The sequence below is a fragment of the Serinus canaria genome, chromosome 3 (genome assembly GCF_022539315.1).
Source record: "Serinus canaria isolate serCan28SL12 chromosome 3, serCan2020, whole genome shotgun sequence".
NCBI classification, from domain to species: domain Eukaryota; kingdom Metazoa; phylum Chordata; class Aves; order Passeriformes; family Fringillidae; genus Serinus; species Serinus canaria.
Window position 1 is genome coordinate 20,743,958 of NC_066316.1, and position 27,979 is coordinate 20,771,936.

A 27,979-nucleotide genomic window follows, 5' to 3' on the forward strand; every position below is an offset into this window, starting at 1 on the left:
TGTCCCTGTAGTGTTGCCCTTTCCCTGTGGTTGGTTTCCCCACTGTATTGGAAAGCGATGAATATAAAGATAGGGGCTTTTCCCTGCCTTTCACAGGTCTGAAACTGAGGTAGCTTTTCAGGAGCCCTTTAATCTTGCACAAGATATGAGACTTGTACTCCCAGATCATGGTCCAGGCGTAACAGAGGATGTGTCAGCTCCTTCTGAATAGCAATGCTGCACATTTAGGGATAGAGTGAGGAACTTTACATACCCCCACTGAAGTGAAATGGTTTGGATCCCAGCTGAACCAAGAAAAGAGGGAGAGGGTTTCAGTTGCTGAACTGTTGGATCACATCCTTCAGGCCAGGGAGAGGAAATGTACCTTGGATGAGTGAAAAAAAAAAGAAAACTTTCAATTTTACTTAATTCTTATTTAACTAACATTTTTACTAAAATAAATAAGCATATGGGCAGAACAAAAAAATGCAAAACTTGACCTTTGAAGATGATATTCTTTACGGTAACTGTGATGGAAAAAATTATTCATTTTAATAAAAGTCACCATATCTACAATGCAATTTTGTAAATATTCTTTGCAGGTTCTCTGTCCAGATAGTAAATACGGCTGCATTGTTTACTCACTTCTTTTTCCCTTCTGTTTTGAAAGAATAGGACTTTTAAAGTCTATTTAAAAGTCGAATAGTTTACACTCTGTTCAATATTTCTCTTTTTTCCTCTCTCTCAACAAATTAAAAAATGCTCACAGGCTTATTTTTTTTCTGTTCCATTTAAAATTTTCTCTCCCCCGACTCATACTCCCATTCTTGTTGCTAATGAATGTATCATCTAAAATTAGATATGTTCATCATTCTATAATATTTTGTATCTTTCTAGATTGGAGGCCAGTGTAATTGTAAGAGACATGTGTCTGGCAGACAATGCAATCACTGCCAGGAAGGATTCTACAATCTGCAACAGTCAAACCCTGATGGCTGCAGTCCCTGTAACTGTAATACCTCTGGGACAGTCAATGGAGATATTACCTGTCACCAAAATTCAGGACAGTGCAAGTGCAAAGCAAATGTTATTGGTATGTGTAATGCAAGAGTTCAGAGCCATTTTTCTTGTTTTCTCTGGAAATAAAACACACTTGGTTTCTAAATGAAAGGTATAGAAAGCTTCTTTGCTGAAGGCAGATTGCAAAAGTGAATGAAATTAACTGCTGAAAAATTATTAATTTAATAATTCTATCAATCTACAGCTTGAAGCTTAGTTTAATCAACCCTTTAGAAGTTTCTTTATGGCATAGCTATGTTAGCTTACATAGCTCCATACTAATAAGTCACGGAAATAATGTAATTTGCTTACTGTGTAGATGTTTCTTTTAGGAAATTAGCACTTTTTCAACATGTTTTGTACTTAATGAGTTCTAAGCAAATCGTTTCCATGCTAGTTTTCTTAATAGACCAAAATAAATGGATTTTTTCTCAAAATATTCTGTGCTACAGGGTCCTTTGTGATAAATCTATCAATTTTTTTCTATTATATTTCTTTGAACTGTTCCTATGAAATGCAAAATAAGTCAACATAATTCCACAGATCATGTACATAGCTAGGGTTAGTTATCAAGGGCCACATAATTTTAATTTTGTAATTCAATGCCAAGCTGATTATAATAAACTGCTACCTTCTGTGTTATTTATCATTTTTTTTACACGACGTGCTTTTTTGTTTGTTACTCCCACAGGTATTTTTCAGAAATTAGATTTGATTATAGCAATTTATTACTTCCAGCATATTTGAGGGGAGCCACAGCCACATAAGGACAAAATTTATCAAGTGCCCAAAATACACAGTATATATAATACACTTTGAAATGTTGATGTATGGGAATATTATGCAAGGAGAATTTCCTGATAAAGTGAGCCTTGCATGGTAACTGTACATGTCTCAGACTATACATATGTCTCAAAAAGAAAAATTCCTCTTATGCTTTGTTATTAACAGAATTAGTAATCTATTTTTTCCTCACCCTACCAGGTTCTCGTTTGCATTAATAATATTCAAGTACATGTTAATGTATTTGATATTATATATACCCTCACTTGTGCATGTTGAGTCATTTGTAATGTTGTCTTTGTTGCTTTTGGAAATTAAAAGAAAGAAGAAAATGTAGAATAAAAACCAATAATGAAAATAGCTCTAAACAGATTGAAGCCTGAACTGTTTCAGTCCTTTTTCCTGTGGAATGCTGTATTTTTCATACAATGAAAAGGATGCTAAGAGTAGAAAACCTCTGCATCTTAAACCCGTTTTCTACCTTCAAGAAAAAGGACTTCAGAGCATTCTTAATTATATATTCATTGCCTGCATTTTACGTTTGAACCTGTGAAAACACTTCTTAATTCGGTGGCAGTTTGGCAGACAAGAAATTCACAGTCTGGTTCTCACGTATTTGGTTATCTACATACTACATTTTCTTCCCTTGATGTAAACATTAAGAATTGTTTTTATTTTCACTGAAATAGTTTGAAAAAAAGAAGCAAGTGCGGATCTATGCTTTCTGTACTTAGCTGTAGCTATGATGGGGGGTTGTACTTATGCAAGTATTTGCAGGATAAAGACCCAATTCTTTCCAGACTAGATTTTTTTTTTTTTTTTTTTTTTTTTTTTTTTTGTTGTTGTTGTTTTCTAAACCAATTGTAAATAAGCTTCCATATTTTGAAACATGTGCAGCAAACTTTACCAGGGGACTTTCATCTTTGGATTTCTAAATTGGTTTTTAGAGCAATCTGTCTGTTGCCATTTTCATCTATTTAAACAAACACAATAACAGAAAAATGCAACTATGGACTGCAATGTTATGAAACATGAACTGTTAGAGTTAACACAACTGTTAAATCTTACTAATGATTCTATCACCAGTAAAATACATTAGCACCAATAATTTTATTAAAGTAGGTCATTCATCTAGAATAAAAAGGTAGAAGAATGTGAATTAAATGCCAAGCGTGCTAACTCCCCTGTACTTGTTAACATTGAATGTGATGCCCTGTAGGCCTTCCTCAGTATCGTTAGGAATAGATTACCTGTCAGGAATATGTATGGCATATTCAAATAAGCACTGCGCATATTTTAAAAACTGATATGATATGAATCCATGTAGACCAATTTTAATAGTTCAAAATGAGTCATAATTCTTGTTAACAATACAGTTATTTTTAAAATTTGCAGCAATAGTGGTCCTTTTTTATTTTCCTTATTGAAATTAAATGATATGCCTTAGGTGAGTCATTCATCACTGTTAAAGGAACTCGCCTTCTGTTGGAGATTTTGAGTTTTTATCCATATATATAATTCATTCCCTACCATTTTTAGTTTTATTTTTCTACATATAAGTTGCTAGGTGTATTTTTGGTTTTGTATTTTTTTAAAATGATGACAGTATTTTGCTAGGAGATTGTATTTATATTTTCCTATATGAAACAATTAAGTCACAGCTTCATAGTGAAGGATTTTCCCTCTGCAAGGGAAAAATACGTAACTGAATTTGCATTTTTCGTATAATAATCTAGTTTGCTTTCTTGTAATGTACGTTTTATAAACTAACATATAAATGCCATCCCTTGGGGCACGGATAAAGCAAGCATTGACTTTGAAATCAAAACTAATAAAACTACAGGATGAAGCATGAAGAAAACAGTTTATATTTTAATGTACTGCAGGAGTTAACTAAATCATACATTTAGATAAAAATATTTCATTTTGGATTATGGAAAACATTTTCTGCTTTCAGTAAGGGCTAACAATAAAGACTAACATAAATGCATTCAATGATAAAACTGAAGTATGGTGTTAAGCAAATAATTTTTTATAGTTAGTCTAACTTTTGCTGTTCCAGTGTAAATTTAATGTTTTTAATACAATATATAAATCTATTATCAGAACAGATTGTGAGCCTAGTGCAATTCTCTGTGTATTGCATTTCTGCAATATAGGGTGAAGCGTTCACATAGACATTGATTGTGCAACAGGTGCTGTTCTGGGGGAGATTAATTCTGCTTTGTCTTAGAAATGTTGCAGAGAATCTCTTGCAGAAGTATCTTAAATTGTATTAAGAGGTCAGCAGAAATGCATTGCTTCTGAAGCAGATTGGAAAAGTAAACAGATTTTTGGGATGCCACAGTTATTCAATTGATTTGTGCAGTCTCGTCACTCCTGTTAATTATGCTGGCAAAGAATCAGTCCTCTCTTTCTTTTTATTTCATTGTAGTATACTTACACTTTTTAAAAATTAAATTAATAGCTTTTAAGATTTGGGGTTTTTTTATTAATTCCTTTTCTCTTTCCAGGCCTGAGATGTGATAGTTGCAATTTTGGATTTAAAGCTCTTAGATATTCTAATGAAGATGGATGCGAGCCTTGTTGGTGCAACAGCCACGGCTCAGTGAGCCAATTCTGCAACCCTCTCTCCGGACAGTGTAATTGTAAAGAACGAGTGAAAGGGCTTCTTTGTGACACCTGCATGGACAACTTTTATGGGCTGGATGTAACTGGTTGCAAGGCTTGTGAATGTGATGCTGCAGGGTCCATTTCGGGAACCATGTGCAACGCGAGGACGGGGCAATGTGCGTGTAAACCAAATATTGGGGGAAGGCGCTGCGATGAGTGCCTGGATGGGTACCACAGAGTGCAGAAAGGTCACTCCTTCCTTTGTCTGCCATGTAACTGCGAGAAGGCAGGGACAGTAAACGGCTCTCTGCTTTGTGACAAAGCGACAGGACAATGTCCTTGTAAAGCTGGTGTGACTGGCCTTCGGTGCAGTCAGTGCATGCTGCAGACGTACAACCTCAGCATGAGCAACGCCCGCGGCTGCCAGCCCTGCCACTGTGACGCTCTGGGCACGTTGGCAGGAACAGCTTGTGACCACGTTTCTGGGCAGTGTGTCTGTCTGCCTCAGCGCCAGGGGAGGAGGTGTGATGAGTGTAAACCAGGTAAGGAAACAGGAGGACAATTGATTTGATGTAGTAAGTTTTGCTTTGTTTTTTATAAATTCTTGCAGTTTTTAGTATGTGTTTGGATAGCTTCATGTCTGACATATCTCTGACATATGTTATAATTATTTTTCTGTTTCTTCCTAACTGTGTGAGTGAGATGGAAACATTATTTTCCTAATCACCACCAAATATTTATTCGATTTTCAGATGTTGTATAATTTGTGTTATCTCTGTAGTTTCAACATGTCCAAAATAAGGTTAGGCTACTTCTAGATATTGAGAAAATATATGAATAATCATGTTCCAGTCTCTGAATAAGAGGTAAATTGGCATAATCTAATGAACAGCAGCTATCCTCATGAAAAATGTGGATTTGGAAGGCAGAGTTCATGTTCTTCAGGAAGGGCACTTCATGCATAAAGCTGAGCATGGCAGGAGGCACAGAGATGGTTGCTTAAACTTCGATGAGGCTGGCAAACATGCAACATAGAAAGCATTCATCTGCCTTGCTGTGTTGGGGTTGTGCTGGCTTGCACAAGGACTGCTTACAGTTTGGCCCTACAAGTAGGTGATACTTGCAGTTTGCTACATATTTGTTCAAGATTTTGTGCCATATTTTTAAACAGAGTTTAAAAGTTCATTGTAAGTGGGGAGGTCTGTAGTTATATTTCAATGTTTTTGTTTTAAAAAGTAGGTGGGTATAGTGAAACTATAGGTAACGTTAACCTACCCTTCATCATAATATTAAGCAGATAGATTTAGTTCAAATTAAATACATATGCAATTTATTCAAGTAGCAGGTCACATTAAAAGGTACATTATAGCTCCATTGGTTTTAATATGCCATTCAATAATTTGAACAGAGGTTAAAAAAGCTGCTTAACCTCCATTAAGTATTTTTTAAAATGCTTTCATTTAAATTATTTTAGGTACATATACTAATAAATAAGGCAGCATTCTGTTTTTCTTAGTTCTTCCTCCAGTGCTGTTTGACCTGCTAACCCTCTGTAGCAGCCACTTAATCAGAGATCGGCAGAGGAGTGATGTCAAGGCTCCCCGAGTCAGTGACCGCCCTTGTCCTTGGGAAAGAAAGGCCAGGGTTTATGCAGAACTAAATGGTTTAAAAAGGTTTAATTGATAGTGTGAACAGGCTGGTTTGTAGAAAAGCTTACATGACACTCAGAGGAATAGTCCCACAATAGTTCCTGGTAAAAAGAGAAATAATTAAAAAAAGTATTTGTGTAAGTATTATTTTTAAATTTTCTAACTAATAGCTTTAAGTATATATGTGTTGAGCACTGAGCTCTCTGCTGCAGGTGAAAGTGTAAATTCATATATTTGTAAAACTACTGTATTGCTCTTAGTAGAACACAGTGAGCCATGCTATTTTTGCTGTTTTAGTCAGAGCTTCTTTAGATGTTTAATAATTTTTATAAATATAAGAAATAAGAATATTTTTTATAAAAATATTCTTTGTTAGTATGTGCCAAAAAATTTTTTTCTCCCAAACAGGGAAGAATATAAAAAGTCTTCTATATAGAAATATAGAAGATTTAAATTGGTTTCAAGTATTTAGACATGTCCTATGGCTTTTTTTTTTCTTATCTTTGGTACAAAGATAAGAAAAGGTACTCCAGATGTATAAGAAAATGTACTCCAAGGGTATATGTAGCCAACACAGACTAATAAAAGCACACACAAATTAGTTAATACTGGCAGCCCTGAAAACATACTGAGGATTTCTGTATCTGTTGGGACATTTCAAATTTATGATAGAAGGTAAGTGGCATTTAAAGTAATGTCCCAGTGTAGCATATCTTTTACGTGCTTTGATAAAATCTGAGAAGTTTTGAGCAGTTACAAAAATCTTAATGCAGGAAGAGTTGCCAATTGAGGAAAGATCAAACTGGTTGTAGCTTTTGGAAATTGTATTATATAGAGATTATTTTTCTTAAAGCACTTTTTGGTGCTTTCAGCCATGTGTTTCATTGGTTAGGCTGTCTCCATGACCTCCAGTTTTCATACAAGTAACATTTTGGTAGATTGGTGTACATTTATTTTTTCTTTAGACTAATAATGTATGCAAAGAGAGGAATGCTTGATTCTAGCCTGAAACAAAATGAAGGAGCAGTTTTACCTTGTACAGAAACTTGCTTTTGAGGTGTCCTAGGCCGCAGTGATCAAAACACAGGTTCTCTTCGTCCCCCAAACCATTGTGAGCATTTTGTCCCTGCCTCATTCTGGAGCAGTGTTGCTAGCTGGGATTTGTGCAATCCTGTTCCACACAGTTCTTGGATTTTGTTACAAGAGCAGCAAAGGTGTAAAAAGACATTTTGCTTTGTAAGTTATTTACTCCATAACCACAGGTTTGATAGAATGCTACATAGTATGGAAAAGATGTAAAGGAACTGGTAGAATGTGTGTGCACCGGTATTGAGGCTTTGTGCACATACTACCTCTCTTGGCCAGAAGAACGTGAATTATATTGTGACAACACTGCTTCTGCGGGTAACTGCATTTTGAAGCCCAGCCTGTGCTTAAGGAATGAGCATTACTGCCATAGATGGTAAAGATGTAAAAGTGCTAAGAAATTGGTCATGTGTTCCTTCTCTGTATGGTGGGAGAAATACTGAGAGGATGATTAGGAAAAAAAAGCGGAATACTTTGCTATGACTTTCATTCTTCCTTTTGAAAAGTGTGTTTGATTGACAAATGTGATCAGTTATGGTTGAATTGGAAAACTTCTGAAAAAGAATAACCATAATACTAGTTACATACATAGATCTCAGAGAGATTTGCGGTGGCTGTCTTAAAATTGGAAATTGGCTCTATTGTACAACAGTGGATCCTTCATAAAGCAACTTTTATGAGCCCTTCTAACCTTGCTGTAAATTAAGCTTGCATTAAGTTGTTACTCTTCCCTAGGTGGAGTCAAATTCTAGGTGGTGAAAGTAAATAATAATGATTATGACAAACAATATGAATTTTTAATCTTTTATTTCCTCTTTTTCCTCTATATTTGATCATGGTAATTTACTCACAAATTAGTTGGAGAAAGAAATTTTTCTCATTTTTCTATCCCACACTTTTAAAAAAAAAGTTTTGCCTCTACCTGCTCCTTCTGGGAAAAAGTAATTGTGTACAGAAAGTTTTAGAGCATTTCTAAAATATTATAATAAAAAATATCCTACCAAATCCTTCACTGCTCTACATGGCAGTGTAGGCAGTGTGGCTGTAGGAGAGCCAGGATGTTTAACACTAAGGTATAGATTATAATTAGTGATTTCACTGCTGCGATAAAAGCAGTATATGCTGTAATAATTGCTCCTGCTCAGGGCAAATGAATTTATTTTCTGGAGATGTGCTTATTTGCCCATTATAGATTTCTCTCATATGTTACTTTATACAAAAATCATGGAATCATAGTTCTGTGCAAAATTTCAGATGGACAAGGACCTGGTTTAGCCTGAGTGATTATCACTTACTGTAGCTATAAAGTGGGTCCTGAAGAAGTGCTTTGACCTTCTGCACGAGTCCAAGGCTTCAACTTGTTTCCAGCCTTCCTGTTTGGTTCTTTGAGTGGAGTTGTTCATTGTGCTCAGGAGTGACATTGCTGGGAAATGGTGTCCTGTATTTATGCACAGGATGGGCACTGCAGAGCGCAGAGAAGTGCAGCAGGAGATAATACATGCTGCCTCACTAATAACTTCAGGCTATTTGCTCTCTGTGCTGCCTCAGTTCGGGGCCTCTCTGGAATAAAGTGCCAACAGCGTGGTTTTTTATGATGCGAATGTATGTTAACTGGAGACTGATATCACTTCACTGTCCACTTGAGATTTATCTCACCGAGGACCAGAGGCTAAACTTGAACAAAGATTTGAGCAGTAAAATTCTAATGTTTTCAATTTGTTTAGTTTCTCTGCTATTTGGATATGAACTCACAGTGCAGCACTGCTTCAAAGACAGAGAATACCACCCTAGGGGTGTATATATAGAGCTATCTCTTGTAAGACAAATAATAAGGCCTTGGGCAATATGACATGTTACAATCTAATTTTGGGTTACTTATTATAAAGCAGGACATTGGGAAGTTATTGGACAGAAAAAATATTCAGTAGCTGAGAACATGGCTAAGAAACTACTGATTGAACTTGATGTGGAGAGAGGGCAAGTGTCTGAGAAATCTGTGCAAATGCTGCATATCTCGGTAGCAGCTGAAATTTTTCTATTGAAGTTGTACAATAATAACTAATAGCAACCAGCTCAGGGAAATAAACTCATATCAAGGGCCCTATTTTAGGATTCATGTTCCAAGATTGGTAATTGTTGTTGTCTAGTGTCTCTTAATACAGTTGGCACCAGGATGGTTAGCAGAGCTCTCAAGCTTTGCTACATTTTAAATAAACTGTACTCTTTCAAGGGGGGAGGGAAAAAAAAAGAGAACAACAACTTGTGAGAACAAACCAGTTAAATATTTATTAATAATCAGGTAAAAAATAGAAAATGTTTTGGAAATGTATGTAATTATATTTCTACTAGTGTGCCATTACTTGAATTGTCTTCTGATCAGAAAGAAATTATTACAATGAAATAAGTCCATACATTGTGAAATAGATTATGCAAGTGGAACAGCATCATTAAGAGAATGTGTGTAAAAGATCTTTCATTAGGAACTTCAGGTTAGGTTGTAAATAATGGGTAAATTCTTGAATGGCCAGATTAGAGGTGTATAAACTGTATCTAACTGTATTTTTCTGTAATAGCTAAATATCAGCATAAATAAAGATTGCTTGTGAGGGCAATAGGATGAAAGATGGCATAGCAGAATCATTCCAAACGTACGGTGGGAAATGTGAAATGAATGCTCAAATTCATAATCTGAAATAATAACGAACAGAACACAATTGAGGGTGAAAGCTGTTTAATACCAGATTAGTAACTTTCTGTTTTCAGTTTCTTAGTTTCTGTGAAAGTATTTGTGTGGGTTACAAGCTCTATGTTAAAGAGGAGTAAAATATAAATAAGAAATGCTCATCAAATGTTGTTTTTCCAAAGAACAACATTTATTATGTTGTTCTTATAACTTATCTTATTTCAAGGATTAATTCAACCACTGGTTGAGAAAAATGAAGAGACATTCTTAAGAAGATATGTGCATTTCTTATGGTTTGCAGCTGGCCATTTTTAGAGCTGAGATCTCAGGCTGGAATGGACAAATATCCCTTCTCTGTATGTTATTTTTTGTTTCTACCATTTGTGCTGCATTCCATGAGTATTTTTCACATCCTTGGGTCTTTTCTATCCCCACAGACATGTTCATGTACTCCCTTCATTTTGCATTTGCGCTGGCTAAGAGTCTGAATAGAGAGAACCAACATTCTCAAAATCCCTTTCTTTTGCAGGTTTTTATTTTTCTCCATCCAGCATCACTGGCTGTCTGCCATGCCTGTGCCACATAGCTGGTTCTGTGAATCAGATCTGTGATAAACTCACTGGCCAATGTAGTTGCCAAGATGCCTCTGTAACAGGACGGACATGTGAAAGTTGCAAAGAACTTTATTTTGGATTTAACTCTGTCACAGGGAGGTGAGTGTTTCTTTTTTTACAGGTCATTTATAACCACCTTGTTTCATTTTTCCTCGTGGCTCAGTCGAGGGTTTAGTGACAATGGAAAGATGTGTTCTAGGTAGGTTAATCCTTCTATGAGTTCATGCCAGCACTCTGATTTACATGTGATACATTGCACAGTCCCCTGTGCTCCCATGAGCTGAAGGAAATAGAAATTTTGCTACAGATTTAAGTAATAACAGCATAAAAGGTGTATAAGGCTAAGTTAGAGCAATTTGTTAATTGTTTCCCCATGTTTTCTCTGCATCTTCAGTAAGGTGTGTTGTTTTCTGAGGTGTTAAGCATTGACTATTAGAATGCAGCTAATTTGCCATTCTTACAACTAGTGAATGCTATTGAAGATTTCAGAAAGATTTAATGGGTGGCGGCAGGGAGAAAAGGGGAAAACTACAGATATCCCTGACTTCCCAAATTTCTTTTGGTAACAGCAGTGCAAATATTCACTGCACGTTTACTCTTTAAAATTTGTATTTCTGAAGCAGTGCATTCTTTTTCAACATTTTGTTATGTGCCACGAAGTAAATTGTGTTTCTAATGTAGCCTGGCATCTTTAGGTACATGGATTCCCTGGATTATAAGAGGAAAACATATCTGTGTAGTGCACTGTTACTTCAACTATTGCACTACCTTTTTTTTTTCCCAGGATCATCTTTCTTGCCTAGTTCTCACAATCTCAATTTCCTTTTAAAATATTGTTCAGAAAGATTGCACAGCTCTTATGCTATTATCTTTTCATGCAGACTGATGGTGTTAAATTGTTTTGTTATATTTGGTATTTTTGCCTTTTAAAAAACCAAACCCACATACCACAGGCAAAAGCAAAATCTGTACAACCTTCCCCTCCCTCTGCTCCTCTCCTTTAACTAGTGTTGGGTAGACATGCTTTTAGGCAGTGATTAGTAATGTCATCCTGCATATATTTGACATTATGCTGCAGATTTTTCACTTTAACTTTTATGTTACTGTCACTCATTAGGAGAATTTTTAAATTATTTTTTACTGTTTCGGGTCACAGAGGCATCTGCTAATAGCCATAAAGTAATCTGTGGAAATAAGGACTTCCTATTTTCACTTCCTGTCATTTCTAATGGTGAGAAATAAAGTCTGTGTAATATTAAAGTTCCCTTTGAAATATATTTTTCTTAATGTTAATGATACCTTTTTATTTTAGTTACTTGGAATAGATTCTCCCTTTGCCCCTCAGTTTTAGCACACTTGTGCTAAGCAATAGCTTTTCTGAGCTAGATATTGGCTTTCAAATACCTGCACTTTAACCTGTCTTTTGCAATTCAAAATGTGGAAATATAAATTATCTAGATCCAGACCTTGTTGAAAAGATACAAAGTTTTAGAATTCTGGGATTTGAATCTGAATTGGCTTTAATTCCTTAATCCTAGTTAATCCTCATGGCAGTATTGAAGGCTACTCTGCTTCTATATTAACGTAAGAAATTTATGTTGCATTTTCTTGGCTCTCTTCATTGTTGTCTTCTTGGGCAGTGTACCTCTGTTCCTCAGGCAGAAACTTTTATCCACTGACAATGATAATGCAGGTCTTTGTTAATCTATTTTATTCCATTTCTTTAACTGTTAATATCTTCATAAAAAGAGTAATACACTTTTTGTTTCTCCATAAAGTTGCCCGGTCATTTAAGCCATCCTTGCTCCAAGTGTCTTTTAAGGACAGAAAAGGATGTGAGCTATCTGTCGTGGCAGAGACATATCTGTCTTTGCACAGTAGCACAAAAGAAGCAGAAACTGATAGAGATTTTGAGGCTTTAAAATTCTCCCACTCTGAATGTATATGTGAGCTGTTTTATTTTGTGGTGTTTTCAAGATAAAACAGGAACTCCATATTCTTTAATGCATTTCAGGTTATGAAGCAGGAAAAATTTCTTGGCTTTTAACAAATTAGGAATACTGAGTGTTTGCAGCAATCTGAGCAGGTCTGTAATGGTTGTGAGCATCTGTACACATCTGAAATGCTTTACCTCTGTATTGTTTACTATAATGAACTGGTCAATGAACATCACAAATTGTTTATCTATTTATATATATATCTTGACAGATTGCTGTTTATGAAATCCATTTAGCAAGTGAGGTTTTCCCATAAGGATGAAAAATGAAGATTTTAAACAGATTGCTGGAGAGGCTCTAACTGCACCTAGAGAGTCAATGTAATAAAGGTTTCTCTATATTAATATTACAAAAACCATTTATCCTCAGAAAATCAATATCACAATTCATCTTGGCATGACATTTCTCTTTCCATGTTTTAAAAGTCTGTTTTCCTTGATTATATATAATTCTGTTTTAATAAAACTCAAATATGTTTGACTTAGAGTACCTTGAAAAAGTAGCATTTGACAAGAATACTGCAAATATTTTTCACATGATTAAAAGTTACTTATCTTTTAAAAGAATTGGAATTTTTTTGAAAACTCATAATTGACTGAATCCTTAATTCTGATTGAAAAGCATGAACTATGCCTAACAATAAATCCAGTTCTAGTTTTTTGCAGTTAAAGAACATGATGTATGTGATTACACAGAAACACTGTGTGATCCCATGGAGCAGAATATGGTAAAATAGCTGCTGTTATTTGCAGGAGCAGGAGCCTCATGCAGTATAGGTGAAAGTAGGGAGCCTACACTTTTCCTAGAAAATGCAACAAGCAGAAAGGAACAGCCCCACCCTGCCAGGCTGAGAACAGTCACCGTGACTCTATGGGTGTTGAGTTTGATTGTCATGTGTGATGATAATCAAAACTAGAATAATCAGGAGACCCTTATTCATAAGAGATGCAACAATATACAGGAACAATAGGAGAAGCTTGTCTTACTGTTTATCTATCAAGAAACTTTTGTTAACATCCCCCCCTACTAAATAATCAGCATGTAATGAAATTATGAAATAATAATAAAATACTGTCTTACTGAGCATTTTTTTTTGTAACTTAACTGGGTTTAGTTAAAGTACTCTAAACAAAACCTCTGTTTAAAGGGGGATTTGGATTCACTGTCTGTAGATGAAAAGACTTTTGAAAAAAATTGCCCTTTTCTCTTGACTGTAAAAGATAGCAAACTGCAGTATAGTGGCTTCCAAGAGAGAATGTATTTTATTTATTCTCAAAAGGATATTAGTCCATAAAACAAATTTGCAGCTTATTTTGCAGCTTTAGCTTTTATCAGCCTTTTTAAGGGTGTTGAATGATTCCCCAGGAGATCACACAGCACGAGCTGCTGTGGAGTAAAGGAACTCTAATACAGAGAGCTCTGTGATAGGCAGAAAATGTATGTGAAGAGTTTCCTAAAGCTTGTTTAAAAATCTGTCACATTTAATGCCTATTTCACTGATTATTGACCTGAATTTCAGTGTCCTAATGTGAAAACGGTTTCCACCTTCCCCTCCTCTCTCCCTTGCCTTTAAAAGCTGATACCTAAAGCATAATTGAACTCACCTTTTTTTTCTGCTTTCATGAGGATAGTAGGAGATACAGACCAAGGTGTGATGGTGGTGACTGGGAACATGGCAAAGTAACTTGTGTAAGGGCACCACCACATATTTCCTTAGGTCTGGCCAAAGAAAGATCAGCCAAATATAAATTGACTCTTGTTTAGTCTTAGGGTTAGCAGAATAAAGGGGGCAGAGCATGACTGCCTTGGACTTCTCTGGAGTCTTCTTTTTGCTGCTTCATCACCTTGGGACCTGGCATTTGCAGTAATTTAAAAATCCCTTGAGGCTGATGTTGCTTTTGCCCTGAGGACTGGAGTTTTCCAGCTCAGTACAAGGGGAGGGAAGTGCAGACTTCCCAGTATGTTTTAGCTGCAATGTACCTTCCCACCTGTTTCCCAGAACATGGCTTTTCAGATCTCTTTTAGTCTGCAGCAATTAAAATATAGTGAAATGAGAATCTAAAGGGGGAAGTTTTATTTGCCATTGTTGACTTTGTTATGAGCAATAATGGTAGTCTGTATTGCAAGGGGTAGCATTACATATTTGTAGTTATTTGCTTTGCTTAATTTCTGACATGTTCAAACTCTTTGAATATTTGTACAAGCTGACATCGGTATCCATGCTATAAATGAGTGTCAGTGGGGAAATAGTGTATCAGTTGAAGAGTAAGTTGATCACAAGAGGTTTCACATGCAAAAGCCAAAGCATAAATTAATCCTGAAAGTATTTTACCGGTGCCAGAGAGATTTACAGAATTGAAGCGTGGCATTTGTGTGATACCAGTGCTTTAAAATTTTTTGTTCTTTTTTTATTTAAAAATAATTTCCTTGTAGATTTAATTAATTATTTCCTGTAGTTATTTCAAATTTTGTCCTTCAGGCTGCAAAATCATTGTGCTTTCTGTTACAATATTAGTATTTTTGCTAATGTTTTGTTTCCTGTCACCATTTTAATTTTAATTTTTTTCCTCTCAGTTTTGGTCACCATTCATTCTCCTTTATTCACAGCATGTAATTTTTTTCAGCCTTTAGTTGCCTTTGTGGGCAAGAAATTATTAGTTGATGTATTTTTTTCCAACTAAAGTGTAGTATTCCCTGAGGTAGAAGGCTGCCTATTTTGTGCAGGAGCCTCTTCAGCTGGTTACATATGTATCACCGAACTCAGCAGCTCTCAAGAAAGATTGTGTGAGTAAGGATGTAGGACTGAGTGCATAATGTGGTTATTAACGAACATTATTGTCCAGCTTGTGTATGGATCAATATATATAAAAGCTCTTTAACTCTAAGCCATTTTTATTTAAATTATAATATTATTCTTGCAGTGAAATATTTGTTTTTATAGTGGGCACCTTTTTTGTAAGTTTTTTAATCAGACTAATAGATTTTCTGCTCTGTTTCAGACTACTGAACTGTTTATGATGTTTTAATTATGTTACCCAAGAATCTTTTAAACAAAACCCTACTGTGCTTAACTGAAGTGTTGATGTGTGTTGATGACTTCCTTGATTTGTTTTTGTTTATAGATGTCAGCACTGTAATTGTCATCCTGCAGGAGCCATTAGTGGGACTTGTCATCTTGTTACTGGACAGTGTGTTTGTAAACAATTTGTAACTGGCTTGAAATGTGACAGCTGTGTTCCCGATGCCAGTAATTTGGATGTCCACAACCTCTTTGGCTGCAGTAAAAGTAAGTGGATGTTAGGTCTTAAAAGCATGTCTTTCAAATTAAAGTTTTTAATTGATTTAGTGAGTATTGTGTTAGGTCAGCAGTAAATTATTCCCTCCTCACTCCCAAATATAGCGTCACTGAAGTTTGGGTAATTTTTAATATATTGTAGCATTGTTTTCTAGAGAGATGTATAGAATCCTTTGTGTCATACGCACCTTAGGCTTGTAGTTTAACCCAGGGACAACCCATAGTTTCCTTGCACATTTTCTTTGTAGTGACTAATCTGGAGTTCATCTTTTAGTCAAGAATGTAACAGCATTAGTACAACTTACAGCTTAGTCCCCTGTCCTGCCACTGACAGGAGGCAGGACACCTGCCTTCAGAAGGTCTGAAGAACAGGAGGTCTTTTGAAAACCTACTCCTGGTAATTAATTGCAAATGTTCTCCTCAGTGCAATGTAGCCTTGCCTTTCTTCTCCTGGGGCACTTTTTCAGTCAGTTTGGGAAAATATGTGATGTGATGTAACAAATTGGCATGTGTGAGGTGGGGTTAATGTGATATTGAGGGTCAGATCATAAATTGTAATGAAACAAATTGCAGTGGAACATCTGGATATCAATATCACCAGCACACAGTCTCCAAGCTGGCAGAGTTATTAAAGAAGAAAAGGCAAAAGTATGTGTCATAAGAAATTCAGTACTTAAGGTGTTCTTTGGGTCAATGTTCAGACATGGGTTTTGAGGGCATCATGCTATGCAATGCCAGACAATGTGGAAAGGAGCTCAGCTCACTCTGGAAAAGCTGTGTCACATTTTGGTGGCATACCTTACTGCCATACACAGTTAACAGCCCAGCCTAGGAAATCCTGTAAGCAATGAGTGAGGAGCTCTGCAAGTGCTAGCTGGACATTTTTGTCAGCAGGCTTAATTAATAATGGCCACACTGGTCATACTGTGACAGCTAGCTCAGGTAGCCATGTGTAATGCAGCAACAGGGTTAGACATTCCCAGGTTATCTCTGTAATATGCATCTGGATCTTCCTTCAATAAGAAATTTTTTGTGTGTTCTGCATGGGTATTTATATTATGTTCATAATTGTGATATGTGGAAACCATAGATTTGCAAGCAGAGATGTAAATGCACAAAGTATTTACAGGTAGAGATAGCTCTCACTTTGATATCAGTTTGTATTTAATTGTAAACCAGTTTAAATTTCAAATAATAGGCATTGTAGAATGCACAGCATTATAAAAGGTCATAAATATCCTAAGGAGAATGATTTGTTTCCAAAGACAATTTTTTTTAGCTTTCCTCAAAGTTTAGAAGTATTTAAATAGTTTTCATGCCTTTTTCCCCATACTCTTCTGTAAAAAGCACAGTATCTATTAATTGTTCAGGCAGTCGATTGCCCTGTTGTTTCTTTAAAAAATGTAAGATGTTTCAACTGAATGTGTAATAATAATAATACATGGCACTTTTATGATGCTGTTCATCTTCAAAGTGCTTTACAAACATAAGCCAACCTACTTATTTGTGTTGGGATACACATTGGATGAAGGTCAATAGCAATTCAACTATAAAATTGATTAATAATAGTATGACATAGAGAAATAATATAACAGATTTTAGTTAGATAAAAGGACATCAGGCAGTATTCTAAATGACAAGCGGAGTCCTCTTCTGGACATAGAGGATATAGCAATTGGAGTCTTTTGGTTATTCATACCAAAATATTTGAACTTGTTGCACACATGTGGAACTTTGCCTGGTTAGGGATTTGTAGTTATTTTCATTGCAGATCAGTATTTTGTTGACACATTCATTACTGGTTATAAGTCTTTGCCAAGGGAAGCAAAAGTAAGTTGCAGTCCTGTCCAAATAGTGTTCTTTAAGAACATTATTTTTCTACTTTACAGTATCTTAGATGCTGCACAAAAGTGTGCAATAAAGTACTTTGCTTACATATTTAAAATTCAAACCAGCAAACCTCTGGAAGCAATGTGCAATAGTGTGAGACTACCAGTGGAGAATGAGGGTGATGCTGGTAAATTGCTGTGATTGCTCAAGTCTTTTAAGTATACATTACATGGAGAGAAATTCTTTTAAATGCCAAAGGGATTTAGGAGCACTTGTTTCCTCTGATTCTCAAACTTAACTCCTGTAGACACTTTAGCATACATTTACTTCCTAAGTGAGATGAACTCAAAAGCTGCAGATTGGCTGCAGAACAACCTATGCATTCTAAAGGGAGATTATGATTGTGTTTAGTTCAATCCAATGATTTCTAGAAATATTTTATTCTATTTCTTGGCTGAGAGACTGCAGTTGAAGCAGGGCTTTTCATCATCTTACTCTAAATAAAGAGCTTCAGCTCACTTTGTAGATTTGTGTTGAAAACCTGTATATAGTGTGCCCACTGATTTTGGTGTAAGTCTCTACATGTCTCGCTTGTGTGGCTTGAGGTCCTCATGATATTTTCTGTCTGCAGCTTCATTCTTTGCTTCTTGTCTCCTGTTAGCTTGGCTGAACAGATTTTAGTAAATAACTTCTGGTGATACTAAGCAAATATCCACATAATGAAGAGGATGATAGTTTATAAAAAGAAGACAATAAAATCTATGCTTCAAATATTGATGTTCTCCTATAATACTTAATGTAGGGCAGGAAAGTTAATTGGTGGTTCTGAATCCAGCTCCTGGTACCTTACTCCATGTGCTGATTTCTGTGCTGCCCTGGACTATTCTTCCTTGAGAAAAATGTTTTCCTCTAGATCCCCACTCCCTTGGTGAAGAGGATGGGGAGATGGCACAGTCTGCCTTTGATAGCAGTTACTATCTGCCAAAACAGACCTGTCTTGTTTTGTGCTGCTGCATGGTGTAAGGGACTCAGTGTAACTGGATTACTGGAGGTCCTACAGCAAGCTGTGGACTCATGCTCTGACCTGAATAATAATAATATAAAACAGAATCATGGAATCATCTGTGTTGGAAAGGACCTTTGAGATAATCGAGTCCATCCATCAAAATGTATGTTGATGTTAACATGTGTGTATATATGTATATGAAGTTTAATTTCTGAGTTTTAGCTGTTATCTTAGAAAGGACCATGGTCACACATTTGGATGACAGAAGAGCCACAGAAGAGATTTTGAATCCTCTTTCTTAATATGAGGCACTTGGCTTTTGTTTTTCTCTTTATTGAAACAAGTGTAATTAGGTAGCACATTTTTCAAAGTCAATGGAGGTAGTAGGAGAGTCAAATTTTGGCAAATTAACATGTCAAGCTGATTTCTTAAACTGTTAGATACCTTACTCTCATGGATTTGAATTTCACTGGAAACAAATGGAAGTGAATTGCCTAAATAAACTTAAAAATTTCACCCTTTATGTTTTTGTGATTTCATTATATTAAGTAAGCTTATTTTAACACTTCAGTAAAATCTGGACTTAGTTGGACTTTCCATTTGTATTTTACTTGAGGAGTTTATGCCTGGTCCGTGCTAAAATGGAATGAATCCTCTGAAAAAATAAATCCTAATTGATGTAGAAACTTCAATAAAGTGACCATGTAAACAGGTTCTCATTTTATAAAGATCTTGAAATACATTTAAAGGAAACCCCACCTCTTTGGAAAACGCTTGCTTTATTTGGGGGTGGAAAAGGGGATTAAGTTTACTCATAATTTGTTTAAATTTTTTCATGGATAAAAAGCTTTGTTGAAGAGCATTTGGATGGATTGGTTTATTCTATTAGTGTCTTGCCCTGGTGACTGTGCATTTACTCAAAGGGTATTTTCGGTGAAGAATGCTTAGCAGTTTCTTTGCATTTTCCTCTAAATTTGTGTGATGATTGATTACCTTGATTTTTACATCTTCAGTTTTTGTGTATGTTTTAGCTCCTTTCCAGCAACCTCCTCCTACAGGAGAAGTTCTCAATTCCTCTGTTATCAATCTTTCATGGAGTTCCCCTGACTCTCCAAATTCTAACAGGCTTATTTACCAGCTGTATAGGGATGAAGAAGAAATTTATACAACTGAAGACTACCATCCTTATAGTAAGTAAGGTTGCATCAAAGATTTTGTATTTGTGTGTGTGTATATCTATGTCTATGTGTGGTGTTTCTTAGCTATTTCTCATTCCTGTCAACATCATTCTCTGTGGTTTTGAATATATTATCCTGTTTCCCTTTAATGAGTTATTGTTCTGTGTTACTAGTTTTGCTTGAAAGGAATGAATGCCCTAGTCTAAAATCTGGCAAATGGAATTACCCAAAATGGCTAATAACTATTTACTTTTTAATCTGAAAAGCTTTAAAATTGACTTAGCAAAAGTATTTATTGAAAATATACACAGATGCCAAAACCTAAGAGTCAAAGTCACAGATAAAGAATTAAGGTGAACAGAAGAGACCATAATATGCTTAAACTTCTATTTTCATCTTCTTGATTTTAAACTGTTAACAGATAGGAAAGCTTTCTGTGGCCTCTAACTTTTAGCACCTTCTGTCAAGCTATCAGTGTAGCTCCTGATTTGTCTTTAGCAGCACCACTTCTCTCATGTTGAGGCTTGCCAAGGGATCCTCAGAAGGCAGTCCTAAAGGATTCAACACTCTGTCCAAGATGAAAAGGCCGTTTTGTGCTAAAATTGATCCACTTAGCAAAGAAAAGGAGGTGGATTTGGATACTGTTTGTATGTATACATGGCACACAAGTGGTTTTTTTAAGAGGACGAGTGTGGTTTAATGCCACTAAGGTTTGACCTTCCTTCTAGGAGCTTCTTCAGTTTGTTGCAGTTTCTTACCAATGCAGCATTACTGTTTTGCAGAAGTTGAGTCTCTCTAGTTGTTGGTGTGTACCCTGGAGGGGAGAGAAAAAAAAAACCAACTATTTTTCAATGGAAGCCCAGAATCTTTGGAATGCACCTCACATTTCTATGTTTTGGTTCATGCTGCAGTGTTACAGTTCATTACTATGTGGCTTATATTGTGACTTTGGGCACTCTGCAGTACATACTGTGAGGAAAGGTATGTGACCCCATGTAAGCATGAGATTAAGTGATTGAGAGAAAGAAATATTAAAAAAAATTAGAGAACTAATGGAGAATATTCTAACACCTTAATTTGGTTTAAAGGCCTAACTTTAGTAAAAAATATGAATTTTAAAAGAAAAGCTGTGATATTTCATTGTTATACATCTATTTAGTAATGTACTTGAAACAGTGCATTGATGATGTTATTTCATGATTCTACCTACATTTCTTTCTTTCTGCTTTATAGAAAGCAAAAAAAATTCTGGATGTATTTAACTGGATAATGAGACATTAACATGTTTCTATTTAACAAAACATTATCTTCTTAAATACACTGATTTGGTTTCAAAAGGCATTTTTGACATTTCCTGGAAATCCCCCTGATTAGTGATATTAAATCATCTGCTGGTGTTTGGATATTGAAAATACATTGTTAATGCTGACAGAAAATTTCATAATGCTTTTTTTTTCTTAGTATAGTTTGGAATTTGTAATGCTTATGAGGTGAGAGTACAAGTGGATTAACATTATCTTATGGCTAAATTAGGGTTTTATAAAAAAAAATTAACTTCCCATAGAAAATCAGCATGGTGACTATGATAGTATTGCAGAATGCCCAATCAAAACAGTGTTTTCTTAACTCTGGAAAACCTCAGCTTCAGGTTTCCCAGACGGTCTTTGTCTTGAGGATAAAATTAACTACTTGCTCTAAAATGTGAAAAAACCTCTAAAGTTACTAACAATTCTAACTCCAAAATGAGTTTTTTTCTAATTACTTATAAATGTAACTAAATACAAAATCATAAACTCATTAAGGATGGAAAATACTTCTAAGATCATTAAGTCAAATGATGAACCCAGCACTGCCATGTTACCTCTAAGCCATGTCTTCAAGTACATCTTTTTTTTTTGAATACTTCCAGACATCTTGAGTCTACACAGCCGGACAGCTCATTCCAAAGCCTGACCACCCTTACCATGAATATCTTTTTCCTAATATCTAATCTCCTTATCCCAAATACTCAACCTTCTCTAGCTCAATTTGAGGTCATTTCCTGTCATCCTCTTACTTGAGAGAAGAGCCTGACCCTCAGGCTACAACCTCCTTTCAGGAAGTTTTAGAGAGTGATAAGGTCTCTCCTGAGCTTCCTTTTCTCCAGACCAAGCAACCCCAACTTCCTCAGCAGCTCCTCACAGGACTTGTGCGCCTGACTCTTCACCAGCTCCACTGCCCTTCTCTAGATGTGCTCCAGCACCTCAATGTCTTCCTTGTAGTGGGGGCCCAGAACTGGGCACAGGATTTGAGGTGGGGCCTCACCAGTGCCAAGTGCAGGGGGAGATCCTGCTGCATCTTCTGCCTGCTCACTACTAATACACAAGGAGGTCTCAGCAGCCACTGTTCAGCTGTTGAGAGTTGTTCCCCAGCCCTGCCTGAAGTACCATGGTGTGCAAGGTCTGAAGATGACATAACATGGTCTCATTATTGCTGGACTCCAGTGATAATGTTGTGATTGCTATAAGGAGTTGAAGTACTGTAAGCAATTACTGGGCTGACTCTGCTGCTTTTGTGCTACAGTGTCAAAGGTTGAATATCTAACAATACTTAAGAGTTTTGTAGTCCTCTTCTTTAAGTTGTAATCAGGGCAGGGCTGGCTTGCCAGTGTGGATATACAGAGAGAATGTAGAAATAGCTTCATCCACTTCATTTGCTTTGCAAAAGTTTATTTTTATCTGTGCTCTGACACATAATATATTAGTCAATGTTAACTATTTCTTAAGGCAAAAGAATGTAGGGTGTTGTGGTTGTACATAAATTCGTACTGTTCTGTGATGACTAAAATGTGTAACTGCTTCTGGGATATGCACAGGAGCAATTAATGGCAATTGGTATGAAAAAGATTCTAAAAAAACTGCTAACTAAGAATAATGGAAAGTAGGTGTGGCAGCAGCTCTCTGGTCACAGAGAGCAACAGATAACTTTACCAGGAATCATGCTGGGGAAAGTCTCTGAGAAGGTCAGAGAAAATAATGAAATTTTTAATCTTAACTTGCTGTACCTGGTAGTGTGAACATGTGGAATGTGTTATGGAGATTTGTTTATCAAAGAGTGGTTTCTTAATTAGCCAATGGTGATGGTGTTTGGATTGGAGGACCCATTAGGTCCAGCTGTATTGTAACTGTTTATAAAAGAGCAATGGGTTTCTTAATAAAGATATACATGATCCGCCATCTGTGAATCATGGAGTCTATGCCAGTTATTACCTGTACTGGGGCCTGTTTGCTGGGACAAGTAGGGGTGAGGCAGGTAAATATAAGCTTTGTATATACTTTTTTAATAATTATTTGCACTTTTGTTTCACTTCTTATCCAAGATCAAATGCTTTTCAAATGAGGTTTTAAGCATTATTGTATAAATCAGGAAGTGAAAGCACACAAAGTTGAAATATTTTGTCTTATGCCATCAAATTAATCAAAAAAAGAGATCTGAAAGTTTGCACAATGGTTTGGGGTTTTTTTTTCTTAATTATATTCTCTAATATTGATGCTGATTTACATTTGAAATAATTATTTTGAAGAAAAAGAGAAATGAGAAGATAATTGTTTTAATCTTCATGATTAAAGCAGGAACTAGAAGTTCCGTGAAAAAAATAATGCCTCTAATGATGCTATTGTGCGGTGGAAGATAATAAAGGATAAAGGGGACCTTTTTTCCTGTGCTAAAAAAACTGAGGAGTTGCAATGTTTATAATCTCAAGAAGAGCTCAAGTCTCTGGACAGGCATAAATCTGTATTGGATTAGAGCTGGACAGAATTTAGGTATAGCATCTGAGATAATTTTTAATGTCTTAAGACTGATACAGTTTTCTTCTCACCTGTTTGTTTCAGGTGTTCAGACCTTCACCGATGTCATGTTAGCTCCATATACCTTCTACTCCTATTATATCCAAGCCAGCAATGTTCATGGTTTTACAAGAAGTGACTCAGTGACGTACAGAACAAAATCTGGAACACCTGTAGGAAGCTTGGATTTAAATCCTGTCTTTCCTGTTAGTCATCACTCTGTTTTACTTTACTGGACAAGCGTCTCCAATGACTCTGGGCCCATAGAGAAATACATTTTGACTTGTACTAGCTCAGTTGACCTGCAGCCTTGTGGTCAGTATGAAGGCTTAAAGACTTCAGCAATTATTTGGAATCTCATTCCATTTACAAAGTATGTTTTTTCTGTGCAAGCTTGTACTAGTGGAGGCTGCTTAAAGAGCCAGCCAGTAACAGTAGTTACTGCACAGGCTCCTCCAGAAGGGCTACACCCACCGACTGTAGAAAGCATCAGCTCTACAGAACTGGCTGTGGAATGGTCACCACCTGAGAAACCAAATGGTAGGATGTTGTCTTTACTTTTGTCAAAGTCTTTGCAGGGGAAAAGCAACATTTTCTCAAATCTCATTAGAGCATCCCTGCCCATGCACCATGCACTGAGAAATGAAGTAAGATGTTTTCCTAATTTGCCTATTTGCCATTAAGTGCATCCTCAGAGTTTGTGTTTTATTCTTCCAGAGTCCAGAAATCCACTGACTGTGTGGTCCAGGATTTAGCACTCAGTGGCATCTGCTGCAGCAAAAATCACATTTATAATCAAACATTTACAGTAAAATTAATTTTTTCCTAATTTGCCAGATTGCTTAGTTCAGACAGATGTGGTAGTATTGCCTGACAAAAGATAAATAAGCAGATAACAGTTATGGAAAAAATTCTAAGAATTAACAGAGAAGTCTGTTTTTGAAGCCATCCGTCATGTGCAGTAGCCAATTCTATTACCTGTATAACTTTGTTAGGGATTAGGTGATTGCCAAGATTTGCTGGTCTAACTTGTGTAATAATATTTTAGGTTTTTGAAACTGAGAGCACAGCTGTTGTAAGATACTTCTGTAACACCACTAATTTTGTTGGTAAAACTATCTTTTAATATATGAGCAATGAAATTTTTGTGAACTTGCACTGACAGAAGCAGAAATATTTATGCAAGTGAAAACAAACATTTGTGTCTGTTCACAGAATGGGTATGGGTCTTTGGGGAGCTCAGCTTTCACTTTGAGCATCTAATTTTCCAGCTCTTTCCAGACTGGATAGGAAGAATGCCCACACAGCAATAACTGTTTGTTCAGTTTCTACAATGGAGGTCATGATATTTACTGTTGGTACCTCAACTTGTGTCGTACATTCTTCCTAGTCCATAGCCATGACATGCATCTAATGGCCAGCACAAGCAGTTTTAAGCAATATTCTCATATTTGCCTCAATATCTGGTCAGATTTCCTGGTCTCTCCAAAGACAAAGAGAAAAGCTCTTTCTCATGGAAGCTTTTATACATCCCCCATTTAGTGCATGAATACAGACCCAAATGCATAAATTTTATGGCGGTTATCTCGTGGCTTTGCAAGAAATCTCTGGTAAGATTTTCTAAGATCTTACACTTAAACTACTTTCAGGATCCAGCCTAAATAATGTATTGCTTCATAGCACAACACTGATTGTTTTTTTTACCCCAGAGTGGTGAGGCCTTCCTGTGTATATAATAATTTTGCATTGATATAAAACTGATGTACATGTATCTCCTACCCAGTAATTTGTTTTAAAATGTTGGCATTAAAATAAATAAAATTTCACTCAAAAGTTCTCTTCTCTTTGTCTTAAAGAAAAAAAAAGTAAAAAGAAGTTGGTATTTTAGTAGAACTCCAGTTATCAGTTAAATTCACTGTTTTTTCTGGCCTTTTCCTCTAGGTATAATTATAAGATATGAACTTTACATGAGGAAAAAATTAAAATCAGCTGGGAACTTTCTTCATCCTGAAATTCGTATTTTCCAAAGCAGTGGGTGGCTCAGTCCTCAACCAGTTGTGGAATCTCAGAATGAAAATGCCTTGGCTCCACCACAGACAAGTACCACAGTTATTGATCTGGAGCCATTCACAGAGTATGAATTTTCTGTGCTAGCAGTAAACATGGCAGGTAGCATATCTTCAGATTGGATATCAGGACGAACAGGAGAGGCTGGTAAGCACTGGTTTGAATTTATTTGACAGAAATGAAAGGAAAATGCAGATTAGAATGTATTCTTAATTTTCCATAAAAGTGTTTAATGATGGTTAACTAGGGATAAATTCACTTTTTTAACTAATTAAAGATAGATCAGATGATCTCAGAACTGAGCATGAAAAGCAAAAGCATTTTCTTCATCATAATGCCATGTTGTTAAGGAAAATAATCCATTTCAATTAACCCTACATTTAAACTACAAGATTGCAAAATATACCAAGCAGTGTTTAAATTTGAAGACCTTGAGCGGGTTCACTTTTCAGGAGTATAGTGCTTGAAACTTCTGCTGAGACCCCATTAGTGAGAGATGCCTCTATCCAAATTAAGGTTCAAATGAGACCAAATGCCAAAGTCAATCACATGGATTTTATTTAACAGGAAATGTTAGGTGTAGAGATAGAAAAAAAGAGAAAACACAGCGGGGAGCGAGAGATCAACAGAAGATAGTTACCACCCATAAATCCAGCAGTGTTCTGTTGGTCCTTCTTCACTCTGGTCTTCTCAGTGGTGATTCTGAGGTCATTTGTAATTTTTCACTATTTATACTTCTTAGCAAATAAAAGAACTAATTCTCATTGGCTACAGAGTTGTCTTATTCTATTGCTCAGAGGATTCCCTTGCTTCTAATGCTAATTAGTCTCAGTCTTTCTCTTTTTTTTTTTGTGTCAGTGGGTTTCTTGGGTTGATGGGCTATCAGTTGGTGGTCATGATCTCCCCTGATGGATTTACCTTCTACCCAGTCAGAGCTGATTTCATCACAGTTGCCAAGTTGGCTTTTGTTGTGGCCCATAAATCTTGTGTTCTTTGTGTCCACTATCAATGATACATTCTTCTTCCCAAGGTTTTTTAATCTCCAGCTGGGTCTGAGATAACATCTGGACAATAGTAACATCTTTTTCTTATCTCAAGTCTTGCTGTGGTGGCTTATCTTACAGTCCAGGTTCCAGGTATCCAGAGGAGCATATTCAGGGGAGCTTCAGTGGTTCTTGGTGTTTGCAAAAGCCATCTGTCCCAAGACTTGGGGTGATCTTTGTTTGACCAGTGATATGTGTGTGGGCAGTTGCTTCTTCACACCATTTGCTGAAGTGGGAATCTTTGTCTGGGCACTTTTAACCAGAATGAGCAAAGCAGATCTCTCATGCACCGGGCCTGAAGTTAGCGCCATCCTGTTGCTTCCTTCTGTGCTTATCTCATGGCTAAGTCTTTCATATTTGAGACAACCAACTGTGCTCTTTAACTCCTTACAGCTCTTCATGGGCTTTTATAGAGGCCAAGTGTCATAATATGGCCCCTTTTAATCAAAATGTAGCCAGTTCACAGCCTGTCATATTATGACCCTTCTCTTCAGATTTTCAAAAGGGCTTTGCCACATGACATATTATTTCAAATATCAGCAATTTATTTCAATGTTTTCAGTAGAAATCTATGGTTTTCAGATTGATAAAGCCTATGGTAACAATTAAACATCTCTCTTACATTACTTATGCTTTTGTTCAATGCTTGCTTGAAAACATGTCCTCAGTCATTTACTCCAGCAAAACAGCAGGCTAAACTAATTCCTCCTTCAAAATGAGCCTTTTTGCTTATCTGTTCCTAAATATTATATTTTATAAAAGTGTTAAATTGTATTTGGGAAGAGGTCCATTAGTGCAGTTGTTTGTATGTAGCAGAAGTGCTGTGAGTTGGTATCCTATTATTACAGAGGAATCAGGTGGGGATTTAACTGCAGTGCAAACAATCCTTTAACAGATTTACTATGGAAGACAGGGGAACTGTTTCGTAAGAAGTGAGAGACATGTTAATTTCAAACTGGCCTAGCAAACAGAATTGCTTTTAAGATGCCAAAGTATTGAACAGTTTTTGCTTTTATCAGTTTTTTCCCATGTCGCATGAAGTTTTTCTTCAAGGCCTTTTCATTTGTATGTACTTTCCTACCTGCTACAGGGGGATAGGACTGTAGTGTTGATTAGTATTTCTTTGAAGACACAGGCAGAGTTTTAATCTGCATTCACAGCCAGAGTAGAAAACAGGAGAATGATGAGTGAAGCACTTACCAAAATAAGGTGAAAATTCCAGCTAGACTTGAAAATAAGGTTAGAAAGGGAAAAGAAATGATTGTCTGAA

The 27,979-nt window shown here is 36.1% G+C and overlaps 1 protein-coding gene across 1 annotated transcript in view; it reads left to right on the forward strand.

Annotated features, from left to right (window-relative positions):
• The window catches only part of USH2A (usherin), a 371,525-nt gene that overhangs the window by 57,913 nt on the left and 285,633 nt on the right, over positions 1–27,979 (forward strand). The window contains exons 11-17 of the mRNA XM_050972284.1: positions 877–1,072; positions 4,335–4,976; positions 10,382–10,565; positions 15,586–15,749; positions 19,626–19,784; positions 23,645–24,139; positions 25,541–25,813. Coding sequence (XP_050828241.1) covers positions 877–1,072; positions 4,335–4,976; positions 10,382–10,565; positions 15,586–15,749; positions 19,626–19,784; positions 23,645–24,139; positions 25,541–25,813 — 2,113 coding nt within the window. The remainder of the gene's footprint in view (positions 1–876; positions 1,073–4,334; positions 4,977–10,381; positions 10,566–15,585; positions 15,750–19,625; positions 19,785–23,644; positions 24,140–25,540; positions 25,814–27,979) is intronic.